The sequence below is a fragment of the Phoca vitulina genome, unplaced genomic scaffold, assembly GCF_004348235.1.
Source record: "Phoca vitulina isolate PV1807 unplaced genomic scaffold, GSC_HSeal_1.0 scaffold16, whole genome shotgun sequence".
NCBI classification, from domain to species: Eukaryota; Metazoa; Chordata; class Mammalia; order Carnivora; family Phocidae; genus Phoca; species Phoca vitulina.
This window is the reverse complement of record NW_022589719.1, coordinates 33,886,817-33,899,793: the sequence shown is the minus strand read 5'-3', so window position 1 is coordinate 33,899,793 and position 12,977 is coordinate 33,886,817. Positions and strand designations below refer to the sequence as shown.

Here is a 12,977-nt window from a genome sequence, read left to right as displayed (position 1 = left end):
CATTCTGAACATTTAACCATCACATTCATATTAATAATTTTCAAACCCTATCCATTTCCTTTACCATCACTTTTATGAATATTACTTCTTTAAGTTCTTTAACTTATTTTCTGTTGGGTTTTGGTCAAGTACATCTTCAGGTACTTCACGCCGAGAACAGAAGCCAGATGGAACGCTGAGGTCGCTGAGGTCGCAGAGACCGGGGAAGGCCTGCTCTGCCCTCACACGTCCCAGCAGTCAGCAGCAGTGAGCCAGGGGCACAGTCCTGCCCTCCGCTTTCCATCTTTATTTAGCTTCACAAATGAGATGCCTGGCAATCTGATTTGCTTTGTAGTTAACCCATTTTTTCTTATCCAGGTATTTCTAGGATTTGTCCTTTCTTCTTGGGATTCATAAATCTCATCAGGAAAAGGCTAAAATCTGAGTGCCACCCTCCCTTTTAAATTTAATCTTGAGTATAGCATTTGATCACTTTCTGATCTGAAGACAAGTTCCTTCTGGTCAAAAATTTCCTTCCATTGTTTCTCTTATTGTTGTATCTTCTCTGCTCTAGATTGTACAATTATGTGTTTTCTTTCTTCCATTTGCAAAGATGTACCTTTTTTCTCAGATTTATTCCATTCTCAAGTCAGGGTATTTGACAGAAGCCTCACAGCACAGCACCATTTCAGATGCTTTCAAACCATGTGAAGAGATGGTGCAACTGTTGTGAAGCATGAGGAGCAAGATGACAGGCCTGCACCACCTGATTAATACCTTAGTCCCTGGTTACATTCTTTAAAATAGAATTTGCAGTAGAAGATACAAACACAGTCAAAATTGCAGACAATCCCCAAATTACAAGATCTTTGAAGCGGTGTTGCCAAACTGCCTTCCATTACCACAGACCAAATATTAGACAAACCGAGAATAGAGATAAAGGAATTTGGGAAGTGGAATGATTGTGTTCACTACTTTGCTAGAAACCAAAATGACATCATGAAAAGTACATCCAGAAATCCTGGATGGCCGAAATTTTCACATGCTGACAGCAGCCTCCTCTGTCCTCTCTAAGCCCACTGGTTTACTGGAGAAATCTAACGGTGAGTGAGAAAATACGAACTCCAATCCCTAAACCACATATTCCTGGAGTGCTCACATATACATACCTCTTCAAATCCTCATGCTCCAGGGAACAGTTAGAAAATTCTGACAATTAGTAAGTGAATTAGCACTGGACATAAACTGTAGAGTAATATGACAAACATCATCTGGCTGGCCCAGGGCACATACATGGGAAAAGCAGACAATATTTCTGATTCTGAAACACTTGGCACAATTTTTCCTTAAAGGCCGCAAGCCACCTGCCCACCCATTTTAAAACAGCCTCACAAACTGCAGTGCCCTCACATGTGAAATCCCCAAAGAACCAATCTGAAGCCTCAAGTTAGCTTGTGCAGAAAAGAATCACAAGACAGAAAGCGTCCCTGAATTGCCACTTGGAGGGGAGAGAGCTGCCCACTGACCAGGAGGAACACCTATTTTCATTTCATAATCAAGAAATACGCTTCTCTTGTGTTACATGTTTTATTTATGACACCACTTGTTATAGCTAGCTACCTTCTCATAACTACTACAAATAACTAAACACTGCCAGTAAACAGTGCTCACCAAACACTATCTTCAACTGTATCCCTATATCCCACGCTCACATGAAACTAACTCAGAGTTCACATATGGTGGAGACTCAGCACCTGCGATTCAAGGGCATAAGATTGTAGCTTATCAACCAACAACTTTTAGTTTCTAGAAAATCTCAAAGCAAAACAAAATGGCTCAGCATTTGTAAGACAAAAGGAAAGCTTACGTGGGCCGCCGTGTCTCAAGTAAAGTCAGCAGTATCTGGATTGCACTGACTATGGCTGATTCATTTTTCTCCTTGTGGAAAATATTTGATAGAAGCTGCTCTATAATTTCTTGCCTAGGGAAACAAACCAACAGTCAAGTGCTAACTGTAACATCCATTAACAGTAACGCCAGAGAAGAAGAGCATGGCAGCAGTCAGGCAAGTACTCTACAAGAGCTCAGCCGCACTTGGTCAGATGTGTTTCGCTTCACAGTATTTTATTTTTAATACATCTATTAAACCAGACAAGTGATCCTGCTTATTATAAAACCTAACTCTCCGACATGTATTCCCCTACTCCCTCCCCTCAGCAGAATCACCTGGGCCCTGCTTGCCTTTGTCAATCTTGTTGAGAGCCAACAAGTATTTCAAGACTGGAAGTCACCTCCCACTCAGACCGGGTGCTAGTGGTGGTGGCTGTGGGTGGTAAGAAGATTTGGAACTCTTCACCCCACAAAAGGAGGGGAATTTTTCAAAAAGCCTAATTAGAACCCACAAATGTCTCCCCACAAAGGCATTAATGTATAATTAAGATCTAAAACACGTAAAAGATCAATTGTTGCATTTACCCTCTAATTAAAATTTGGTAAATCAAAATAATATGGTAGCAATGAAGTAGATTTGCCTGAACTATTGTCCAAAATGTATTCTCTATAGGCACACTCGTTTTTGCTGGTTATCGTATCGTTTTTGTCCATCAGTAGGATGGACATTACACACTCAAGCCATGATGAATGTAAAACACAAGGGTAACTTGTTAGGTAAATTTATATGGACGCTCTCAAGGAAGATCTGAGTTTCTTAGGATCTCAGTAATTTTCAGAATCCAAGTGACTGAAAAACTGGCATCTCCCTTACAGTGGGACACACAGCTGGGCTGTCCCTGTTGCTCACCCAGCAGAGATGCCAGCTGTCCCGAAGTACACCTGTGCTCCTGCATCCCAATATGCCCTTACCAGGCTAGGGCAGCAAGCAAGAGAGAATCTCTTTTTATTTGGGGGAAGCAAATAAAACTGGTATCTAACCTAACTTCAGAGCACCCCCACCCCCCGATGGAAGGAGCTTTCAAGTACTGCCAGACCAGCACTAAAATGGTGAGACCTCTACCCAAAACAGCGCTATAAAAGTCACTCAACACATAGTCTATAAAATAAATACTAGGTTTGGGACTGGGCTCTAGAAAACAGCCAGCTTTTTCATAGTAAATAGGTATATATTTTTCAAAGAGCAGCCTCACGCCACGTAGAGGAGTACGGACACAGCATCCAACTGCAGATGTCCACCTTCTCGTTCCAGCGTAACGTTCTTACTGGAGAGTGCAATCACAGTTCCATAAATGCTGAAGCCCGAGGGAGTGGCTAACAAGGAGGCCCTCACTAGCTCAGGGCCTCATCAGTCGACTACATCCATGAAAGCATCCTACTAATGCACAAAAATGATATGATAGCCAGCAAAAATTTGATGGTCAAGATGTAACATAGTATAGTAGCTGAACCATACTGAGTCTTATCTAGACACACAAATATCACCCAATACAGAAGAAATCATAAACTGAAGGACTAAGCTATTCAAACATGATAAAATGAATGCCTCTGTATTCCTTAAATACTAAGGCATTTATTTACATGTGAGAGAAAATAGATTTACTTTCACATTTAAAAAAAAACGAGTTCTTGGACGAGCGTTAGTAAACTCCCCACAGGAGCTGTGAGGGCACGAAGCACACAGGCCCCGGGGGCCAGACCCCACATCTGAGAGGGCCCCGGTGGCACTGACACTCAGTGCTCACTGCTGACCAGTCTGGCATCCGGGGGGAACCTGCTGTCCCTGACGGCCACTGTACTTGAACTAACCTGTCCTAAGTGTAAAATACACGCTGGATTTCCAAAGCTGTGACAAAGAAAAGAATGTAGAATACCTCAGTAATTATTTTTTAAATGGGCATATGTTCAAATATTTTGTGTCAATTAGATTAAATAAAATATATTATTAAAATTAATTTCACCTATTTTTTACTCGAATGTGGCTACTAGATAATTTAAAATGACATCTGACTTTTATTTCTATTGGACAATGCTATCATGAACCATGAGATTGTTGGTATTCAAAAATTTTTAACATACTCAAATGGCAATTTTACATGGTTCAACCTAACACTACTATAATTACTAGTATTTAAATGTGGAATATCTTAGATGTACAAAAAGAGTACATATGCCATAATGCCAAGAATAACGGAAATGGGGAAGGAAAATGACATTTTACTTAGAAGGTGATAATTTAAGTTTCCCTACTTCAGAGAATTAGTCAACTCCCTTCCTGGGAAAATACAACTCTACTTCTCAGATGACAGACTTTAAAAATGACACCATGTCTCTAATTTGTTCCTAGCTCATCTCACTGTGTGGATGCAGGTCAAATGTATGCCCGTGCTCAATGGCAAATATTCTTTCAGAGAATGTGTGAATCTAGAAAAGCTAGTACCCACGGGTTGGCCATTCACAAATTTCAAAACAGCACACCATCCTCAAGCTATTTTCCACCCAAACATGAGATGGCCGCTCACAATAAACTGTCATTAAAAATAAGGGCAGAGCAGTACAAAGACAAAAAACATACAAGACTTGTAACCCTTCAAATCAGGTCTGATCAGGTTACCCTAGTCAGCTGCAAAGGTATAGTAAACCCCAAGAAGAGCTTCTGGTAAAAATCCTTGACTACAATGGGTCAAATTAGTTTGTGTTTCAGACTATTCTTCACCAAAGACCTGCAGAGCAGTAACCACAGCCATGATGCGCTACCCCATCTTATGACGGCTTTATGGAATTCTAGTTTACAGCTATTTGAAGAGTTCGAAGTCTACATATAAATGTCATTTATTTACATTTTTACCCTGCAGGTCTCCACTGGACATCAAAAATAGCTGAGATCAGATAAGCCGGTTCTCCTACCTTCTCCCCCACCCAAGGGTATTTAGCAGGGTCATGATTCCCCCAGATGGAAGACTCACCAACCACTCACACTGGTAACACATCAAATAGCATCAATTTAAAAAAAAAAAAAAAAAAAAAACAGGAACAGAGTTTTAAACATACTTTTCTAGAGTGGCAAGCAGGGGATCTGGTTCTGTACTGTTCTGAATTTGTAACATCTGGTCTCTGCTCAGGCGAACAATTTCACAAAGTGACTGTGAAGCATTTGAATGCCGCTAAAGGAAAAAAGTACAATTTTAACCATAAAACACATCAAACGTCAAATTTATAACAAAACGTTAGTGAGGACACTGCTTAAGAAGTAACACAAATTAACACTGTCCATAAGAAGCTGCAGTGAGTAAAAAGTCAAGCTCAGTAGAAGTAACATAGGTAAACGCAAGAGTATTTGGTTCTGCCAGGCTAATGAGCTTCACATAACAATACTGCACCGTACAGGTCACTACGCGTAGGTACATGGGATCAAAGTTCTGGCAAGGAAAAATTTCTACAACTGAGAACTTGAAAAAAAATACACCCCCAAAACACAGCTGACCTTTGAACAACATGGGTTAGAACCACACGAGTTCACTTCCACGTGGATTTTCTTAATATGGTATAGTACTTATTGAAATGGATTTTTTCTCTTATGATTGTCTTAACATTTTCTTCTCTCTAGCTTGCTTTACTGTAAGAATATGGCATGTAATACATATACAAAATATGCGTTAATTGATGGTTTACCTTATTAGTAAGGCTTATGGCTAATAGGCTATCAACAGTTAGGTTTTATGGAGTCAAAAGTTTTACATGGATTTTCGATTTCATAGGGGGTTGGTACCCCTTAGTCAACTCCCTTCCTGGGAAAATACAACTCTACTTCTCAGATGACAGACTTTAAAAATGACACCATGTCTCTAATTTGTTGTTAGAGCTCTGTGTTGTTCCTAACCCCTATGTTGTTCAAAGGTCAACTGTATATATTTTTATCAGCATAGAAGCTGATAAATCAGCTTTTAAATCAGCACTGATTAAAAAAAAAAAAGACAAATACAGCTTTCTGGAATATACCAATGGGTAAGAAATGTTGCATCTTCTCCCAATGTCCTGTGTGTTTACCTTACAGGAAAGGTCTAAAATCTCAGCACCTGAATGCGTTCTGCTCTGCGACACGCGGCACTGAGCGCAGGCGCACACGGAGCAGTGACACGGCCGCTTCAGGCAGACCGTGATGTTGCGGCACAGATGACCACGCACAGCAGGGTATCAAAGCCCACTGACTAGAATTAGGAACCTAACATTTCCCTGGTCAGTATGATTTTAGCATATAATTTATCACTTAATACAAAACAGAAGTATCAAAAGGATTGTCCAGAGGCAAAATTAACTTTCTTGCAAGTCAAGTCAAGAAGCTAATGCTCCAAATGCTTTGTCCTTAAAAAAAAAGAAGAAGAAGAAGAAGAAGAGCTGCAGACTTGGGCTTCTCCTTTATCAGTTTCTCCTGAGCCTTGCAGACAGGTTTAATTTCCTGTTGAGCAATCATGTTCTTCTGTTTGAGAACTGAAAACCTAGTAATAGGCAAGCCTTGTCCACGGACATGTATTCCCTGTGAATGAGACAGGCCAGGCTCCTGTCATCACTCTCCAAGGCCCCCAGTGGCCACATTTACATCACACGGGAAACGTGCTCAGGAACCGTCCAACTCCCCCGGCCACAGGAGGCGTTATTAGCCCAACCAGACTGCAGGCTCCCTCTAAGCAGGGCTTCTCCCACTGCAGCCCCCGATACGGGCACACACTGGGATGTGTTCTGAATGTTAATAGGAGCAATACTGCAGGGGGGCACCAGATGCACTGTCCCAAGGGGAAGATGGGGAATCAATAGCACCTTTAATGATTAACTTTTGGGGGGGGGGGGCTGTTTTAGATAAATTCCAGTTATCAGAAGTTTTTGAATACACCCAAGGAGAAGGGGCTAAATCAAGCTTTATGAGCAAGAATATCCTCTGGTTACACACTTTTCCCTTTGTACTATTCCTCCATGGTCTCACTCTTCAATCTAACTGGCAACCTAAGGCACACAAGAAGGTCCCCTGACCTCCCCATGACATATCTGCCCATCTACTTTAAATCACCTCCTTCACAGAGAGTAGGCTGAGCCACAGAGCTGTCGTGTCCGCAGGCAGAAATGGCTAAACATGGGCAATTCCACAGGGCTCAGGCCGCGACAGAAGGCGGCAACAAGAGGAGCGGCAGAGCTGACAGCTTCCTCCACAGGGGCCGATGGGCCAGTCCTGGGGACCCCACCCAGACAGGCATCCCCTCAGCACAGAGCTCAGTCTTCAAACTCTGGAGCAGCTTCAATCCTTTTGCCAAGTCAATCCCCAGCTCCCGTGACAAAGCCAAACCTGTCAGTGCCAGAAGCCAGGCCAAGAAGTACGAGCGCCAAGGGCCCAACAACACTCTAGGGGTTTAACGGTGGCAAAGACGCTATGTGCTGCCTGGACAGTGTAGCCAGAAGAGAAAACACAAGTGCAGATGTGGCCACACCATTTGGGCTAACGATGTGTATACAAGGAGAAAGAAGTGGGACGGAGAAGGTCTGTAACAAAGGCAAGCAGATTCAGCACAAAATCCCAAGCTCCAGAAGATCGTGCTAGAACCAGGGCCTGCTGTTTTCCACATTTCTGAAAAGGTTCTGAGCATCAGCAAAATGTAGTATTTTTTAAAAACCTTTAGTGCTTAGAAAATTGTCAATTTTAAGAATGCCAGATTATACCTGTCCTCTACCTTCATGTCTTGTACAATTATGCTCTATGCCCAAATGAACTCGGTTCCACTTTTTTAAAAAAAATCAAGTTTACAGTCACACAAGAGAACTTACATCTTCTTCTTGCGATGGATGAACTATTTCCACAAGTCTCTGGATAATTTGCTCCTCATTTAACCACTGTAAAACACATTGTAGAGGTAATCATAGCAATGCGTGGCTCTTGTTCAAGCCCCAATGAAGATTAACATACTTGGAAATATCCATCACATTTTAAGTAGAATGTTACAGGTTTCTCTGGACTTTGAACACTACAGGAAATTAAAAGTCCCCCAAGGAAAATGCCAGTGAATATTATTATTTAAACAGTAGCCAACTGTACCAACTATGCCCCAAATTATAATTCCCACATACAAAAATTCTAACATCAGCTTCTTAGCCACAGGGTAATTCTCAGACACTAAGCACTAAAAGGGTCTGTATTTTGTTTGGGGCGTGCACGCGCATGTGCGTGTGTAATTCATGTATTTTCTATAAGACAGTATTCACCCTAAGACAGCATCAGAGGGGCGCTTGGGTGGTTCAGTCGGTTAAGCCCCCAGAATAGGGCTCTAGTCAGGATCTCAGGGTCAGGCTCTGCCCTCAGAGGAAAGTCGGCTTGAGATCCTCTCTCTCCCTCTGCCCCTCCCCACTCCCACGCACGTGTGTGCTCTCTGTCTAATAAATAAATAAATCTTAAAAAAAAAAAAAAAAGCTTCAGAAAGACTGAGAAAAACAGTATTTAGTATCAAGCTTCTGGGTTAAAAACTTTTAGACTCCAAAACCAAAACAGCCACAGGAAACATGGGGGGCAGGGCACCGTAGCAGGAGAGTTCATCTGCCCTGTCACGAGTTAGTAAAGAGCTAGTATCCTGCCTAGGACAAACTCTTTCTCATCTACATGTGAAGTACTGACGTAAATGAAAATAGGAAGAGAAGAATAAGGGAGAATAAGTATCAGCTAGTAGACTGTTAGGCAGGAACAGAAGCAACATAATAAACAAGGCACTTACAACCAAGAAAGGACACAAAAACAAAAACAACCTCAAAACAAAACCCAAAGGTTAAAGGGAAATTGGGGGGGACGGCAGAGGCATGGGGCTGGGTGGCAAGAAATCAAACACAATTCGCTAAGGGCACAGCTGCCTGCTCCTTAAAGAGAAAGGTGCCCAAGGAAAATGCAAACAAAGCTAGTAGAGGGCACAAAGCTAGAGGTCCAACTTTACATTTTAAGATCAGTTTCAAAATGGGCACATGAATCACCCTCCTGGGGATCTTGCCAAAATGCAGATTTTGATTCAGTAGGGCAGAGGTGAGACCTGAGTCCTCAGGTGACACTTGGGGCCACACTTTAGTAGCAATGGGCAGGGGGGTCATGACCACCAAGGGAGAACGAAGGAAACTTTGTGGGCTATGAAAGGATCAGCCCCTCACTCCTACTGCCTCCACAGCCATTAATAAGCACTTATTCCCCCATGACGGGCACCCAAATCAAAGCTTCTAACTACCCTTCCCCCAACCTAAGCCTTTACTATCACTGCATCCCTCCAGAAGCGCATCTATTCCTTTAGAAATGGCCCTAAAATTCAACCCAGAAGTGACCAAAGGAATTCTAAGAAACTATACTTATTTCTGCCTAGAGCAATCCAAATATAAAGGTGACCCCTCTCATTGCCCTCAACAATCTTTCCTGGAATCCTCAACATCTTCTGAGAAAAGATATCCACAAAAACACACCTAAAAGGAACCAGCACCCCAATTTAGGGTCCCTTCCCACAGGCAACTCCAGGACATTCACTAGGTATCCTCAGCTGGTGTCCTCACAATGACCACGGTTCTCAGGAGACTTCTGCCTGGTTCTACAGACCCAGCCCTGACCCCATCCCCTTTACACAAACACATGCCTGGGCATGCCTGCTCACCTCAGCAGAACATGCCTTTCCTGGAATACCACCTGACAGACCCTCCTGCCTCTCCTCTGGTTCTTTGAGTCTTTAATTAAAATCAGTATTTCCAATAAAACTAATTTCAAAGAAATGAGTCTTAGGGTTCAAGGCTGAGTATTAAGGATGGAGTGGGTTGGGGAAGGTTCTGGAAGAAGGCAGTGAAGAGAATGAGAGAGGAGACAGAAGACAAGAAGGGGCAAAGATAAGAGCCCGTGAGAAACCTCATCTTCCAGTTACTCACACTCTCCCTCTTCCCGCCCAAATTCCACTTAGGACAGCTCTTCAAGAGGCACACGTATCCTAAAATAACCATCTACCAAAATTTTAAAATATGTGTGCTTTTGGAAATAAGCCCCATTCTCCTTCTCCTTCTATGATCCTAACTACCCACAAGAGGAACGTTATCCTGAAGGCTGATTTCCTGGAAACACCCGAACCCATCCTTGCAGCCACGACCCTGTGGTGTAGTCACGCTCTCAAGACCGATGCCTCACGGCATCCTCAGATGAGATCTGTAACTCCCTGTCTTCTGCTCTTACCACCAGACCAGTTTTAAACACATTTTCAACCCATCCCACTGCCCCACTCCCACTGAAAATCAAACCGGCAAAGGGTAAAGAATCCCTCACAAAGAAACATCCCAGGCACCTCCGGATGTGCACATCTTGAAAACGAATCCTGCAAAATCATAATCTCTTCCTACCTTGGAACCACCTTCCTTCCCCACCCTGCCCTCCTCCCCACCCCCCCAGTTCCTCAGACAACCTTTGCCTCCTCCCAACCCCCTGGAATCCCTCCCAGCACCCAGCAGCCCTGTCGGTTCCTGGGCCACTCCCCGCCCCGGTGCAGGGGCCCTAATTCTACTCACATTCAGCACATCTTGCCTGGGCTGCGGGGGCTCGATGCACGTCAGGAGCCTGAGCAATAAGTCCATGATGGCCGAAGTTCCTATGTGCTTTATTATAAGGTCTACAAAATCACGTTTCTTCTTTAAGAAATCCACAATCTAGAGGAGAACAAACCAAAACTGAAAGACATGTAACTGGGGAACTATCAACTTTAGAATGTATTCCACCCTGACCCCTCAAACTGCCCCCTCTCAAATCCCACCACCATCTTAAGTGGAGGAATGGCAAATGCTGAGTTAGTAATCAGATGTAAATTTGGAAAGCCTGCTAATTGTTAGAGCATGCAAAACCCCTTGGGGAAAAAACTCCCAAATTATCACACATTTCCTCATATAAATACACTATAATAGAATCTTTTATTTCTGTTCACTTTCATTATTAATTTTCAAAGAATAAGGATAAATAATTTAATACCCTATAAAGAGCACGAGAATATACCATTAAACAGTTTATGGACATAAAGCAAGTCCATTAGACTGCACTAAAATGCAGAATAAATATTCAAAATCCTAATTAGTCCCTACCAAGTAAGAAAAGTAATTCAAAACATCAAGTGTTTTTAAGTCCGTCTAAGCGGCTAACTCACCTGCTCCAGCAACATCACATGTGGGTTTGAGGTCAGCTGCTCACCTGACCAGATTAACACAAGGAGGGTGAGTGGGGAGGAGAGGGGCAGCTACAGAAGGGACACGAGAAGTCACAACTGCCACCCAGGTCTCTCTTCTGTGCCACAAGAGGGAGAGCGTTCTGTCCTGCACACCCTTGGGGGCCTTCTGTCCATCTGCACCAAGTGTCTCTTTGAAAGTCCCAGAAGCAGTGCGGCCAGTGTGGCAGCAGCTAAGTCTCACCAAACTCTATCAAGAAGCCCTCGAGGTGGGGTTGCCCCACTCAGCGTTCTAGACAAGGAAACCAAGGCGCAGACCAGTTCAGTATCTTGCTAGAGCCAAACCGTGGCTGCCCTGAGGTTTAAACTTTGATCTGTTTGCCACAAAAGCCACCAATCCTGCCATCATCCCACGTGAAGAAGTCTATTGAGCCAGAGAGGACAAAAATTGCTCCATGCTCTCCAGTGCAAATGGAGGTGCAACTATCCCAGGCTGCTCCTCAGAACAGGGAGGTTAAACGTCACAATATAAACCTTCAAGAAGTTAGATACAATTACTCCACTCACAACTGAGTCACACAGTAGTTTTTAAAAGCACAGCAGAGTAGAAAAGAGGAAAAAGTCAGACGTGACCAAAATACTGCATGCTTCAGTGGCAAAAGCACCAGCTCAGGAGCCCAAAGGCACAAACTAGAGCCAGTGCTGTGGACAGCACAGCAAAGACAGTAAGATGTCCTCAATGGAGGATGACACCTGAGATGCGAACCTTCCCGACACTGAAGGGACCCCAGGGCTGGATGGCCTGGGCCGTGAGCCGATGAACAACTGCATCAGGTAAGCCAGGCTGAGTCTCCAGTTTCCTCGTTCCCTGCAGCTGCATGCATCCTCACTAACATCTCACGGGATGGGAAACCTGCATCTACACTCTCAATTCTCAAACGGAGAGAGAGGTGTTAGGTTTGACCTTTTCCTAGAGCTAAAAGAGCGAGGGTGACTGAATCCTCTCATTCTCATTCCAAGAGTCCTAAGCCAAGAAGCACAAGGAGCCACGGAGTGAGCAGGACCCTTTCCCAGCACTTCATTGGCGGATGCCATCACCCATGCACGGGCACGTCTGGCCCGGAAGGCCAGCACAAACACTCAGCGTCCCAGAAAGCTTCAAGTATTCCCGCTTATATCAAAGGTATGGTGAGAACCGGAGCCCCTGAATCTGGGCTCCCCTAGCATGGACTGAAAAGAAAAAGCATGATGAAGGTGGAAGGCCTATGTCAGTAACGGCTACAACCATCTGAAAGTCCAGTACCTCAGGCTGACGGGACGGTGTGCACTTGCTAGAATGTCAGCAGTTACCGTTATTTCTCACCAGAAAGTGGAAGAGGGAAAGACAGCCTGTATTACAGTAATCATGATTTGGGGATTATTATCTAAGAAAAAAGAATCTCAATTCCAATACATTCAGGAGGATAATCCTGCCTAATTAAGAACATGAAAGAACAATCTTGTCTTTATAAAATAAAACATGCATCCACTTTGCCTTGGCAAAGGACAGACATACTGGGCCTAAAATAGCCCCATCGCTCCATGTCTGCTGATGGCAAGGACAGGTCACGGAGCCTGTTCTCCATCAGGGAGGAGGCCAGGCCCGGACGGTTGGACCAACTGCAGCCCTGGCATCACACCCTTGCTCGCTGCACTCTGGCAGGTCTGTTTGTACTTGGAAGCGCTCGTTGCTCCTTGGGTGCCTGTTTCCAGAAGTGGATCCTATCTCCTGGTAAGCACATCCTTCTGCACAGCAGTACGCTGCCACTAGAGCAGTGACTCTCAAATTTTAGTATGCATCAGAATCATCTAGAA

General features: G+C 43.8%; 1 protein-coding gene across 12 annotated transcripts in view; it reads right to left on the bottom strand.

Moving 5' to 3' along the window:
- The window catches only part of PPP6R3 (protein phosphatase 6 regulatory subunit 3), a 137,043-nt gene that overhangs the window by 54,149 nt on the left and 69,917 nt on the right, over positions 1-12,977 (bottom strand). For all 12 annotated transcript variants that reach the window (XM_032414520.1, XM_032414521.1, XM_032414522.1 and 9 more), the window contains 4 exons: positions 10,480-10,617; positions 7,741-7,806; positions 4,981-5,093; positions 1,847-1,960 (listed from right to left, as the gene is read on the bottom strand). In XM_032414520.1, the coding sequence (XP_032270411.1) occupies positions 1,847-1,960; positions 4,981-5,093; positions 7,741-7,806; positions 10,480-10,617 (431 nt within the window). The remainder of the gene's footprint in view (positions 1-1,846; positions 1,961-4,980; positions 5,094-7,740; positions 7,807-10,479; positions 10,618-12,977) is intronic.